The sequence below is a fragment of the Tympanuchus pallidicinctus genome, unplaced genomic scaffold, assembly GCF_026119805.1.
Source record: "Tympanuchus pallidicinctus isolate F22 unplaced genomic scaffold, pur_lepc_1.0 scaffold8, whole genome shotgun sequence".
NCBI lineage: Eukaryota > Metazoa > Chordata > Aves > Galliformes > Phasianidae > Tympanuchus > Tympanuchus pallidicinctus.
Window position 1 is genome coordinate 49842293 of NW_026294802.1, and position 14947 is coordinate 49857239.

General features: G+C 44.4%; 1 protein-coding gene across 2 annotated transcripts in view; it reads right to left on the minus strand.

Annotated features, from left to right (window-relative positions):
- BRINP1 (BMP/retinoic acid inducible neural specific 1) overlaps window positions 1–14947 on the minus strand; it is an 80594-nt gene that overhangs the window by 50881 nt on the left and 14766 nt on the right. For both annotated transcript variants that reach the window (XM_052668627.1, XM_052668629.1), the window contains exon 2: window positions 3134–3401. In XM_052668627.1, the coding sequence (XP_052524587.1) occupies window positions 3134–3351 (218 nt within the window). In that variant the 5' untranslated portion in view covers window positions 3352–3401. The remainder of the gene's footprint in view (window positions 1–3133; window positions 3402–14947) is intronic.

Sequence of the window (14947 nt, forward strand, 5' to 3'; positions counted from 1 at the left end):
TCCTAAAATCTGCCAAAATGCAAAACACAGGAGAGAATGAGTCATTGGAGACTGTAACAGGGAGCTGCTTTGGGGCTAGATGGTAGATCTGGATCCAGATCTATGAAAAAATAAACTGTTGCACAGCAATTCTGCTCATGCAGTGTTAGCCTCGCTAACCCAAACGGGCTCTTCCTTGCTGTTGACAGACACGTGGATATCACCCGCTATGGAAGGAGGAGTGCTGCAGTTTTTAGTCTGATGTTGCACCTGTAGAAGTCAGAAAATGCTGCCTATTGCCTTACACTGCTGTGCAACATCGGCAATGGCTTCCTCTCTCTGGGTTTACAGTGTAAATGACACAGTTCTAATACACTGTGGCCATGCTCCTGCACAGCAAGACACTGGGGAAATCACCATTAAACAAGTGACAGTGTTTCAATTAGCAACAGGCAAGGTCCTCTTGTCTGATTTCACATCTACTCCAAAACCTTGGCCACCATGGCTGGTTTAAGATCTGCTGCTGATGACCATTGGAGAAGATTGGGGGTCAGGTGAACCCACACTGAACAACAATTGCCAGATGGAGCTGTTGGATTGAGGAAAAAAACAGCCAAAGAAACAAACAAAAAGTCTGGGAGAAAAGGAGCACTGAAAGAGAAGACAATGTAGGAAAATTCCTGTGCACCAAATCAGCTGCTATCCTAGAGAAAGGAGTGCTACGCTTAACACAGAAGATGTGCCTCCCTTGGGCTAGTCTAGTGCAAAGAGCAATTGAGAGACATCATTTGGGAGCAAAAAGGCCTCTATGTTGGAATTAAACAGTTGACAAAATCCCAACAGCTTCACAGATTCCTGAAGTCAATTTAAGGAGCCTGCAAAATGAGATTTTTCCCCTGTGGCTCTCAGTACGATGACATGTTCTGGAGTGTGTGTGCTCAGAGTCCAGCTGTGAATCACTGCAAGTGGCTCCACTCATTCACCAGAGCTAGCCTGATTCTGATACTGCTTTAAAAACGCACGGGCCACCTTTCCAAGTGATCAGTCCTGCAAGCAGAGCTGGATATGAAAAAAGAGCCCTCTAAAGCTCTACCTAATGCCTCCACTGCTTGGCTGGAGGCACACACCTCCCAGTCATAATATATGGCCAAGAAATGCATCCCCAGATTTTCTCCCTCTTTTGAAGAGGTACAACATCATGTCCTCCCTGTGCAAAAGTTTCTCTCATAAGTACTTTGGCAATATCCAAGCAGAAATGGAGAAATGCAGTCCCTATTCCACTTGCCATGTATGAAGTTCACCCTGAACTGAAATAGACCTTCAAGCCTTTTGCAGTCTCCTACAAATCAAAGGGGAATTTTCTCCTCACTAGCCAGAAATCACAGGCTATTAAATTTGAGCAAAATTTTCTCTCCTTTATGAAGATGGAGACAACAAAGTGGCGGCACAGGCTGCCTGCTCGGGGTGTGAATTCTCCTTCACAGGAAACCTTTCATGAGAGATTGCCAAAAACCTTTGTCAGATGCAACACAGGTATGGCTGAGTCTGCCTTGGGGGAGAGGCATGGATTAAATGACCTCTCAAGGTCCTTCCAGCCCCGTTTCTCCGTGATTCTCAGAGACAGGATCCCAGGCTTGATGGATCTCTGCCCTGACCTACACTGACAGTCCCTGGATGCGTCTGAACACAGACATTGCAGGCATTTCCCTCCTGCTACAGCTCCTGCAGACTGCTGCATGGCACTGAGGGCTGAAAAGCTCTTTAGCAAAGGGCAAAGCCACTTCCAGAGGCACTGCATGGGGCAGGGGTGCGCAGCCTCGATCAGGGTGCAAGCTGTCAGCCAGGGGAGGGGGGGAGCTGAGGTTACACATAGCCAGCAAAGCCTTTGTGAAAAAAACATATATTCCCTGATTCCCTGCTCCTCTGTGCAAGCAAAACCTGTGAGGTGTCCTTAAAGGAAGCGTGGCAAGATAATTTCTGCTTTCTGGAGCTGACATCCCCCAGGCTGTTTTGAATGAAGACAACAAGCCAGGACAATATTTTCCAACCATGCTAACCTGCCCTTGCTCTGTGGGCTGCTGCAAGGGGAGGGGATGCTGCACTCGCTGGAGGCCATGGGACAGGCAGAACTCATTTTTCTTCTCCACACATAGATGATGTCTCGCATGTTGCTATTACTCTGCAGATGCTTTTGGCTTTCTGCCCACGGGAGGACGCTACCGCATGCACTCGGTTTTCTGCTCCTCTTGACCCCAGCAGTCTGTGTGTGCATCTGCGTGCATGCTGCCAGTAGGCTACTCACCAACACTTTGCCACCTACTAGTTTGCGTCGATATGTTTGCAAGTGTCTTTCTGAAACACAACAGGACTATATAATTATGTAAATGTGCACATGTCTATGAGAGTTTTGCAGTCTCTCTGGGTTTTAGCCCAAATCTCATGATACTTGCTGGCTTATTCCCCTTCCTTCCAAAGTGCCTGCTGCTGAAATAGGAGGCTCACATGAGCACTCCAGCTTTTCATACTCAAATAGCAAAAAAGATAAGTATATTTCTAAATATCACAGCTGCCAAGAAGCACTTGAAACAGGCAACAACAAAGGCTTCAAAACCTAGAAGGCGAAGGGAAATCCAAATTCTGCTTATTTGCTGTAGTTTTTTAATTGAATGACTTTCAAACCAAGCTCACGGTTCTGGGGACAAGTCCAACCCATGCACAGGAACTATCTGCAGAGGGCTGCAGTAGGCAGCACACAGCTTAGGCACATGCACTGTGCATCTTTATGTGTGTTCTCGCCCACATGAACATTATGCTGTTGGCAGTATACATGCATGAATTTGGTACAGAAACTTGGTCTGCTGGTTGGGACACTGACTTGAGAAACGAGCTTGTGAGCCTGTGAATGGATCTGCCCCACAGATGAAGTGCAGGAGTTGAAGTTCTCAAACTACATGACAGCAATACAGACAAGTCTCTGAAGCACCCTGCATTGCCACCAGAGGACTGTGGGGGAACCTAAGAAGCATTTCTGGGTGGAATGGGTACAGTGATGCATCCCTCCATTGACAACAAGCCTTGATCCCAAGAGAACTGGCTGTGTGCCCACCACCTAACAACTCCTCAAAGTCACAGGTGCTGTAGGAAACCAACATACCTGTATATTTTATATCTGGTTGTAAATCCTTGACGATGTCTTTCCACAAAGGATAAGTAGCTCCGCGAGTGGTGGAAAGGCCCCCTGTCTGAAATAAGCCAATCAAACTCCTTGGAGACATGTTGGTTGGTGGCAGCTGGGTCCTGGTGGGAGGGCTGTACTAGTATATGGTCCCATATAAACAGGAGGTAGAGGAACTCAACAAGCCTCCAGTTCATGCTTTTCTGTCTGCCTTTTTCCTCTCATTCTTGCTCCATTCTGTGGAGTCCTGTTGAAAAAGAGAGGGAAGAGGAGGAAGGAAAGAGAGAGAAATGGAGGGGAGGGAGAAGGGAGAGAAAGAGAGAGTTTAAAAATGGGAATTGCTTTGATCCTTTGACAATCATCTCTCGGGGTGAAAACAGACATGAAAAATCACTTTTTAAAAGCCTTCAGTCTGCCTGTGTGTTAGTGCTTGAAGTATTTGGCAGCGTTTTATTCATGTATTTAAGTGATGCCTTTAACCTCCTGAGCGCATACCACCTTTGAAATAACTAGGTCCTGACCTGAGACATCCTCACCCCAGCTTTTCCATCATCTCCCTCGTGCAATGCTCTGCAATGCCGTGGAGATGAGCGAGGGCTGGGCGCAGAAGGTGGCCGCACCCCGGGCTACAATTACCCGGTTATTGTCCCTTTAATGCTGTGCCAGAGAAACGTGTCTTCTGCTTTCATGTCTCTCTGACAATCTGTAATCCATACTCTGCGCAACCTGAGCAATCTATAAAGACCCAGCTCTCACTTTAAAGTGTTGCCAAAAAAGAAATAAAATAATTACCCAGGTTTCAGCGACAAGCACATGCAAAAGCAGGCACACACACACACACACACACACACACACAAATGCACACACACATGCACACACAACTATAGAATCCAGCCAAATTTTGAAAGCCAAAAAAATTACCCCAACCTGCTTTGCTGCCTGGGTGCCAGGGAGGTGTGTGTTTGGAGGCGGGGGATAGGGGCTGCTGCTATTTGGGCTCCTGTAGGACCTTGAGGCTCTTCCCAAGATCAAGGCTCTGTGGGGAGATGTGCTGAACATGCATATTCAACATATTTTACTAGGGAGCTGAAGGGGATGCTCCCCAGCACCTGGTGCGGGGCACACCATCCCCCTCCTGTATGAATCGTGGCTGCAGGCAGCCCAGCTCCTCGCCCCAATGTGTTCAACGTCTGAATAGACAAGACATATGATGAGTGGGAAGGGAAACAGAGGGGTGAAACACCTCACCAAAGGTTACGCAGCAAGCTATGGATACAGCTGGAAGAAAGCCCTCGACTCCTCAATTCCATTCCCAGCATTTCAGCCGTTAGATCATCCACCTCCGCAGTAATGCTGCTGGCACCGTGCCCTCTCAAAACAGAGCCATGTGCTCCATTGGTGCAAGGGAGCAGCTTGGTTTGTCAGCATCCATGCCTGGCAGCAGCCCCTCCCCTGCGGCTTGCTACACGCAAGGAAATGCAGTACAGCAGCAGCCCCACATGCAGGTTGTGCCCCCAGCTCACTGGGGCAGAACATTCACGTGGCAGGGTGTTGGTGAGGCTGCTCTGCTCCTCTCTGCACATAGGGCATGTTCCTCCTGCTGCCCTCCCCTTGTCCATCTGCTCCATCCTTGTTAAGCTCCATCCTTGCAGAGATGTGGCAGCATGGTGGGGATGCCCAGGCAGGCAGAGTGGTCACAAAGCTGTGTGCCCCTCTCTGGCCATACCAACCTAGCCAAAGGTTGTCCTCAGGACAGCTGATAGACACCCACTTTTGCAGAATATAGCACAGAGAGCCAGGACAGATACACATTTGCAGCACTGCATGTAGACATTAGAGCTTCAGAACTGCAGGCACCATTGTATAGACCAGAGGGCACCAGCTCTGCAGCCAATGTGGTCATCATCTCCTTTGCTCCGGGAGCTTTCACTGAGACCAAAGCAATGCTGCCTCCCATGGCAGCGAGCACATGTCTCTGCACAGACATATTGAACCTGGGAGTGTAATGGGGAGCACGAGACTGGAGTATGCGTGTACCGAGCGTGTGGGAGTCTGCACGTGTGCACAGCATGTGCTCACAGAGCTGCAGCGAGCTCAACAGCATTTGACAAAAAGGAGTTGTGTAAGCCTGGTTAAAAACGACGATCAGCTGTTGCGCTGCATGAAGAAATGAAAATAATTAACTATGGGAAAGTCGAAGAATGTTTGCTTTTTTTCTGTCGGGCACATATAAACTTCTTTCCGCTTGCTGATAGAATATTACTGTTATTAATAATAATGGCACCTGTAGCTCGTAACCGAAGAGGCCGTTCCCCTTCTGGAGACATTTTTAATATTAGCCCTCACCACTGCCTCTCATTTCTGCCATAAACCCGACACATCTCAGTGCTTTAGCCCATCACTTCTCAGAAAGGAGTGGTTCTACTTTGCCTTACAAAACTGGGCTTGGAGAGTTTCTAGCCCCACATTGAGGAGAACACAGTGTACTTTCAGGGAGATATGGTACACATCTGCTTCCACTCACATGTGGCATGAACCTGAAGTGGCTATTTGGACATGCTCTCACCTACATCCCGTGCACTTCCAAATTCCTGTTCAGGGGAATGTTTCTCTCATTTCTCTGTCCCGCTGCTCTTTGCACACCCATAGCACCCTGCCATCCCAGTAAGCAGCTGCAAGCTCAGTGTATTTGCCATTAGATGGGTGTGTAGATTTGCTGCTGATAACAATCTTTACACATCGTCCAAACTCCCTTGCTTGTCTGTTCATTAAACTCTTCTGTAACTACTTCCTGCATCAGCCAGCCTGGATCAGTTTTCCTTTAAACATTTCACTTCCTATTGAATTTCTATTGCAGAGAGGCAGGGAGCTCTTACACACCAAAGCGGAGTGACAGCCTACCTCCATTTCCCAGCACAGTACAGGCACAAACTGAAACAGGAGAAGAATCAAATGAAGTGGGTTTCAGAGAAATCCCACTGTGTCCTCGCATCCACAAGCAGCATACACTGGGGAAATTTCAGCTTACAAGAGAGAAGCAATATTCATTAATTCTCCCCACACACCTCTTCATCATCCTCCCTTCTTTTCTTTTTAGGTTGGATGAGCGGCATTGTGATGCCTTAACCAAGACTTCTAGACATGACAAGCACTTGCCTTGAGATGCCAAGAAATGGTCTCCTTGCTGTCTGGAAGCTGGCTGGAGGTATCAGTGTTGAGAGCACGCAATGGAGCCCGAGGCAGTGAGGATGGTAGAGCACAACTGGGTCTAGATGACTACCACAAAACCAACTTTAATTTTTTAGTAGTATCTTTTTCCCCCCTGTAGCTGCTGTAGAGATGTTGTTTCACGTTAAATATTAATACACACCATGGGGCTGGTCCCTGTGGAAGCTCTAAAGCTTACTGAAGTGGGATTATTCTGCGTCTGAGGCAATAATGTGAGGTCTATTCAATCTAACTCCTAACAAGTTTGAATCAGAAATTAATTTGTTATGTGGTGTTATGAGGCTCCACAGATACAAGATATGTTCTGAGGATTGTGCAAGGCAGCAAGGCATATGGGGGAAGAAGAGGAAGGAGGAATGTCTCCAAGTATGTAGCCTTTGGTAGGAGACCTGAGAGTAACTGAAAGCTGAATCTGGCACAGACACAATCTCTGTATTAAAGGACGGTCTTGCTAGAAGTGGATTTTGATCCAGGAATCTGGCATTCTGTTCAACTCTGCCCAATACATCCTCCATTATTTTGGGCAATGCCCTTAAATGCTTTCTTTTGCCTCATTTTCCAACCATCAGTTTGGACACATGGTATTATTTGTTTGACAGATTTGCAGTCTTGTTGGAGAGGCCATCATCTGAGTATAGCACTCAGCAAAACGCTGTCCTGTTGCACACGTGGGGCATTAGGTGTTCATCTCCTAAAAGCAAGGAGAAGCAACCACCCCTTGGTGTCAGCAAGCTTTGCAAAGCAGCAGTTAGAAAAATCCAAGCCAATAAAGCTCATTCCCACTCTGGAGCATCATAAAGTAATGCAGTGATCTGGGTTCTTTTGGTTTCATCTCAATGAACTAAACGATGAGATTATCACATCTGTTAATAAACATGATCAGTGGGTGAGCCAGGACACAGGCTAAAGTTCACAGTAAATAAGTGCTGGATACAAAATATGAGAGGTACTGATTCCAAGTCATTTTATGGTCAGTTTCCAGCACTGTCCATCATGAAGGCATATCTGTCAGTGCCAGTGTTACAAAGCCTCTTAATTAGGCAGATAAAGATGGCCTTATTATAACTCGAATTCAGCCTGGAACATTAAATGTTCCTTGTCTTATAAGTATTCAGGATTCTTGCAGGAAAAATAGGCAGGTGCTTTCTTTAAAGTGCAAGTTGTATTTGAATGTACACTTAATTTCATTGTGATTGATATCGGTGTGTTAATTATATTCTATTTTGGGCAATACCTTTGCTGTCACAAGGCAGTGCCTTTTATCCAAGGAGTTCAAATTGAATTAGAGACATTAATTAAAGCTCTCAGCACTCTAGTAAGGCAGGCAAGTGCTGTTACTCCCATTGTTTCTTGAAATGAGAAGAAAAGGAATAAAGCTGAGTGTCTACTTAGCCACTTAAAAGGTAATTTTTCTTCAGTGAGATAGCTCAGAATGATAGATTTTGCACAAAATGATTCTGCAAGATCTTTTTCTTATCAGGAAGCCTGTGTAGAGTGCAGGAACTGACTGTTCATTGCTTGTTCTAAACACTCCTCTTCCTCTGCCTCCTGGGATTTTCTACCTTTCTTCTAACCTCTGTACCTTGCACTTATCCCTTCTATTAGAATCAAACTGATTTTGCACATATCCCTTCTGTTTTCTCATGTTCATCACTGTATAAACTATTTCCATCAGAAATGCAGACTCAGGAAATTACTGAACACAATATTTGCAGCAAAGAAGTAAGTTCCCTATCTCTTTAAGCTTCATGCACCAATAATTCATTCTTGTGTTCCACATTTCGTTCTTGGCAGGTTGAGAGAGGTTTCTGCCTGCTGCCATTTACCAGAGGGAAGAGGCTAACAATTGCTATTTGTATCTGAAACACTTCTGTTCTGCAGCAACTTCACACGCTGCTTTAGGATGCTGATAAATTAGTAAAAGACTGAGGTGTCAAGGGAGAGATGAAACAGCTTATGTTAGTTTAGAGCTCGACCCTGCGAAGTGAGGAACATCTGACCTCATTTCAGCAAACAGCTTAAGTGTACACTTAATTTTAAGTATGGGAGATCTTCTAGGTTTTATTCAGCAATTCCTGCTTTAAGGCAACTTGCACATTCTCCTGCCAGACAGACACCTACTGCCCTTCATCTTTAGGGTTTAGCTCCTGGTAGGTGACTGGTTGCAAACGGAGCAATGTATGCCCTGCATGTAACTCAGAGATAAAAGTGCTGGATGGTGGTTATTGCCCACGAGGCAGCATTAGCTGTCCCTGGAAACACTGGCCAGCAATCCAACCAAGCTGAGGACATCTCTCTTGTGTCAGGGCCATGGGAAAACAGGGAATATGGACAGAAAGGGATGAGAAGCCGATCTGTCAAGGTTTGTTAACTCATACAAAGTTCTGAAGATAAGCCTGTGCCATGGGAACACAGAATTTGGCCATTTCTGTCTTTGAAGAATTATAGCTCAAACTGCAATGGCTGATACCCAGCTGCAGTCAGCAGTGGAGCTGCAAGTCAGTGGTTGCTCTGAGTTTCTGATCAGTGCCTAAATTTTCACTTATTCTTTACCAGTTTCAGTTGGAAATATGTTTGAGCAGTTAGACCTGGGGCACATTCATCAGCTGGGAAATTTAGGGGTGAGGGATGGCAAGAAGGAGTGATGAGAAATTCTTCTCCAATAATAACAGCAGGGTTGAAAAACACACTTCTGTTTTGCCAAATTGTTCATGCTGAAAAAACATAACGATTAGACAGTGTCAGTGTTGGTTTTCAGAGCACCAAGAGGACACACTTCCAAATTTCTGTTTGAAACTACTAGGAATAGTTTTTCCCCTTTTGATTTGTCCTTCCAGACTCTTAAGAGAGAACAGTTAGAAAAAAATACTTCTTTTGACCCCTAATGACTTAGAGGAAGAAAGGTCTTTTTCTTTTCATTTTGTCAACACTTTGCTTACAACTTGTCAGAATACTCAGTGAACCACAAGATCACCCTATGTATCCTTCTTTATTAACGTAGTACAACCAGCAGTCTAAAGGAAGCAAAGCTTTTGTGCAAAGCCACTAATTGCTCCCTGCCTAGAATGAGCTGAGAATCACACTGGTAACAACTAGGTACCTTATTTCAGCTCATTTGTCCCTGCACTTCAGCTAATTTTAAACTACCATTGTTATTATGATGAGGTTCAGAGGCAGCTTGAAACCGAAAAGTGCTATGGGTGCAACCTCCCCCAAGTCACGCCATCAGGTGATGCTGGACACCATCTCCTGCACGAGCACACTGATACGGAAGGAAGAATCCCATTTTGAAGACAGTCGTGCCGAATCTGAGACTGGAACAACATCATGATAGGGTGCTGTACAACCAGCAAGGCGGTCCATGCCCCAAAAAGCTTACAATCTAATTAGAAGACCAAGGACACCAGATGGCCAGGGACAGATGGGGAAACGCAAGGGAACAGTGAGATAATACCGCTCAGCGTGCTGCGGAGCAGTGGTGTCAGCACACCAGCAGCCCTACTGTTGGCAAGGTTTTGATAGCTATTGTCATAAATGAGAGTTATAAATAGGGAGGCTGGATAATGAGCTAGCTTTGTAGATGTTTGTGAGGAACTCCTCTCATTTGTGAAGTGGCAGAGATAGAATGAATATAGATGATAATAATAATGATAAATCGCACTTTTCTGAGCTGCTTATTAGGAAAAAATATGGTGGGTGGTGAGCAGTGATTTCTATTAAACACTGCCCCGAACTTGAAATTATTTCTACTATTATTAAATTATTGTCCAAGCTAGTCCACTTCCCCATAATTTCATTCTAAGCTACACAAAAATGCAGCTCTGCTTTCTGTCTCCCTCAGTATTTATACACTTTATATCAAAGTCCAGCAATCTCATAAGTGTTAATAGGTTTTTATCCTTGCAGTAGCTTGAGATTGGGAAATGCTGTTTCTCCCATTCTGCAGAATGGGAATTGAGACACGGGGCAGATTAATGACTTGCCCCAGATCATTTCATAAGTGCTCCAAGAATTCAACCCAAATCTTTTAAGTCTCAGCTCTACATCTCCTTGCAGTACCCTTCCTATGCACCTTCATGCTACTGTTCCAGAATTAGTTAAGACTTTCCACAGAGCTGCTTAGAATTTTTTTGGATTGCTCATTTTTATGTCAGAAAAATGCCAATTCATCAGAGGCAAAACACTTTGTAGAAATTTGTTGATTTAAGGGAAAAAAAAATGCATTTTGATAAAGTCAGCTTTTCTTTGGAACAGACTATGTTGAGTTTTCTATTTGGAAAGGATTGGTTCAAGATTGTGTTTTGGTTTTCATTTCATGTTGAATAATACGTATCCAAAATCAAAATGAAGTGTTTTCTTAAACAGCATGTTGTGACTGAACAAAAATAAATTCTGTAATTATGCACAAAGGAAATGTCCAAATTCAATAAATATTTCTGTTGTATTTTGGAATAAAAATTTGCAGAAACACCTGAAGACACTACAAAATAAACTGAACAAAAATGTCACCCTTCCCTATCATTAAAACTGAGAAAGACAGTGATCTGAAAACTGAGTTTCAAGAGGCCTGGATCAGAGTCCATAAACCCTGATTCTTGTCTTCATGCCTACTGCTGTCTGTGTGCCGGTCTTTCCTCTCTAATATATTCATTGCAACAATTTGGACCTGTAAGCAGAGAGCCTGAAGGAAAAAAAAAAATCAATGCCAAAACTGCCTTGAAGAGTGAAAAAATAAAATGTTCAATCCAAAAGGTCAACTGTTATCCCACACCTGACATTCTTTGCGATATTTCTGTTGTTCTGAAGTTCATTCCTGGGCAGGCACCGTGCCACCACAGCCACACTGAGTTATCCCATGGAAATGCAAGCAAACAGCACCTATTTCGGCATGCTAGGAAGCTGAGGTTTCTTAATGATCCTTGCAACTTATATATCTTCTTGGTGATTCTTTTTTTTTTACCTCTCAGTCAGTTCCTGACTTGGGTCCTTTGCATCTCTCAGCCCAGGCTGGGGGAACACTAGGTGTTAAAATCCTTAAGCCATGGCTTTTCCTTGTACAGCTCCTGCTGCTGGGGTAATGACAGCCCTGCCTGCCAGGATGAAAAGCCCCATTTAGCTCAGTGCTTCCTATGGGCATCAGGTTCTGCCACTGCTCCCATTGGATGATGCCAATTGAACCAGGGGCAGCTGAAAATGGGAGGATAAAAGGAAAAGCTGTTGGCTGCAAATTCTGGCCAGAGGCAGATTCATTTCTGTTATCACATTGAGTCAATGAAGAATTTGGCGTGGCCATAAAATCTCCATAAATTTAACCACACCAGTTCTGCAGCCAACATTGGAGACCCTCATGTAGGAGTCTTGCCAGGGTGAGACCTGGCTGGACAGGGCTGGCATAGCTTGGATTTTGAGGGGGAAGAGAGCTGTATCTGGAACCAGGGTTAAGATAAATGGCTGCTGACATGGGCTTGAAACCTCAGCAGTTACACGATGGGTACTATTCAGTGAGAGGTGCCACATGATTCACTACTGACATAAGGCTCTAGGAAGGATACTTTAGTCCATAGGACACTGCTCTGAGGATGGTTCAGCTTCAAGTTCAGCTCCTGTTGCCCTGCTTCCCCTTATAGGGGAACAAGAGTTTAAATTCAGACTATAGCTGTGAGCTAAAATATGTAACAACCCCACATTTTTAGCAGCTTCTGAAATAGAAAAAGAAGCCTTTGAATGCAGATCTCCTGCAGCAGGTGTGCATCCATGCAGTACTCAGCAGTTGCAGGTTCTACTGGAAGGTCTATTGAAGTCAATGAGCCTTAGGTTGACTCTCATTGCAAAAAGATAATCAAATATCATATTAACTCTTAATTTGGAACAGCATATTAAATTAGAAGCACAAATTAACCTGAAACTGCTTTTATATAATGAGAAGATTTAAAATCTGTGCATCACGAGGGTGGGAGAATTCCTAGCCAACGCTCTTTTTACCAGTTCTGAATCCCAGAGCCAATCTATCTGCAGTGCTGCATTTCAACCTACTCCATAAGCCCCCGTTCTGGGATTTCACTGAGAAGGAAGGATGAATGGATAATAAAGCCATTTCATACTTCCTAGTATTAATCTAGGAAGCACAGAAGGGTTGTTAGTATCTAGACCTTAACCAATGCCAAGAACTGAAACATCCCAGAGGATACTGAGAATCTGCACTGGCATCTGACCATCACAGATAATAGCCTCTTCCATCAGCGCATCAATCCTGCTATACAGCCTCCCTAAAAACTGAAGAACCACAGCCATCAGTAGGATTTGATTCCAGAACCACTCAGGTCTGAGCATCATTAAAGCAGTTTGGTACCCAACTGTAAGGCCACCTCTATCTGTGAGTTTTATTTATTTCCTTCTCTGAGACTGTTCTGCTCTGTGCTAAATCTATCTTGTGACCACCTGGAGCGTTTGAGAGTCTTGGCTGTGATGCTTGTCTGTTTAGATAGACTGCAAGTAGAGCTGGTCAAAAAATTTTGACAGAACAGTTTTTCGCAGGAAAACGGAGTCCTCTTGAAATCGAAACATTACATGGGAACATGTCAATTTTGACAAACTTTTTTATGTTTAAAGTGTCAAAACAAATCATTTTGATTTTCTCTCTTCACTTCAGTTGTACTGAAATGTTTCATTTTGAGGAGACAAACACATTATTTTTATGTTGTTTCAATTAATTTGCTTTGACATTTTTACTTATTCTGTACGGTGTTGATATATGTTTAATACGTTTAAAATACATTATATAGTGCATGAAGCATTTGATGGTGTTTTAGTTATAACATTTATTAACACTACACCGTGCCAAATATTTCCTGTAGCATTTTAATGCTGCAGAAGCAGAAGATATTGATGGTCTCAAATTAATTTATTTTTTTTTTTTGCCTGAAAAAATTTGTTCATAAGAGCAAAGTTCTTATTCAAAATGGAGTTTTAAATAAATATGTAAATAAATAAGTAAAACCACACAAGCAACATAAACACAAACAGCAGAAATCTGAGGGTAAGGATTTTGTGAGGAAATAGCATGTCCATTTTCCGAGCAGCTCTGTCAGCTCAGTGATTGCACAGCACAACTCAGGTCTCTTCTGCACATAGGAAAGCCAACCTCTCTGCTTGTTTTATAAATAAAGAAATACATAAGTAAGGAAAATGCAGATTTTCCCAGAGTAGAATCTGTGTGTAATGTTTTCACGAGCGTCAGGGACTTAAACATCTTAATACCAATCACCTCCTTGGGGCCTTTGGCTTCTAAACTACTTACGGGCTTTTAAAAGATATATTCCTCCTTCTCCTTGCAAGTCTACCTGTTTGGGCCTTTTTTTTAAAAATCTCTCTCTCTTTTAGAGCCCATTTTTGCTCCTCCACACGTAGCAGAGGGGAGTTGCTCCCCATGCATTTGTGCCATCAAGCCAGCGCAGGAGGAGGTTGAAGCGGGTTGAAAAAAAAGGGCAAAAGAGAAGCGAGAATGGGCACAACACAGAGCAGAGCCTGCAATGATGCAGCTCCATCGATCCTTCATTTCATGGATGAAAATGTCCCCAATGGCCCCTGCGCTGTTCGATCGGAGACGGAAGGCAGCGGGGCTCGGTGCTCCACGCTACGCCCTGCGCTGCTGCCTGCAGGCTGGGAGGCAAGGCCGAAGAATGAGCATCCCCTGTCTTTCGAGGTTTATTTAACATAGCAGGGGCTTTTCTGCCTGCTTTCCCTCTTTAAGGGAGGTGTCCCTACAGCCAGGCACCACAACTGAAATGCTGAATCCCCCCGTGCAGCTGCTCAGAGTGCATCTTCGCATGCAGATTCGCCTGGTTGTCTACAGTTGCTCCAGCTGGTCTGTCACTACAGATTACAGCTTTTTTGCTAATAGCAAGGCACTGCTCAAGTCTGAGACTTCCATTAAGGGCTGATGTTCCCACCTCCCCATCCCACAAATGGCTCTCTTCCAGCCAACGCTTCTGTATGCTTGGCCTTGTTGCTGCAGTGCAAGAGGAACAAAGTGCCTCCATTTGTTTCCATGTTAGACAACAGTGGAACAAGTTGAAGGCAGAAAAAGATGATAGAGGATGAAGAAATTTGAAAATTGGGACTTAGTAGCTTGAAGGGTGAGCTCATCCCTTGTCACCTGCACATTCATAATATTGCAGCCCCATCCCTTTGACAGCAACAGTACCACCGATCACTGAATTATCCCCTGGTCCCTGAGTCCTTGAGAGAAATGCTTCATGATGCCAAGCTGCACTGAGGAGTCTCTTTGGAGAGGAAGAATGCTCCTGCAGGGAGAGATTGCCCATCCAAGCCAGGTACTGGAAATCATTAGTCCTTCATTACCAGAGGATTTGAAGGCTGCTGACAGATCGAAAAGAATTGGCATGGACACTTGACCTTTCTCCATTGCCAGGAGGAAATCATTGACCAGGAAGAATAGCACATGCTCTACTCATCTCTACAAGGGGAAGGAAGAAAGTCTGGAAGAATACAGAGCTATTTGTAAAACAAACACTACAGCTTCAGCACAACCTGTGCAGTTGGCCA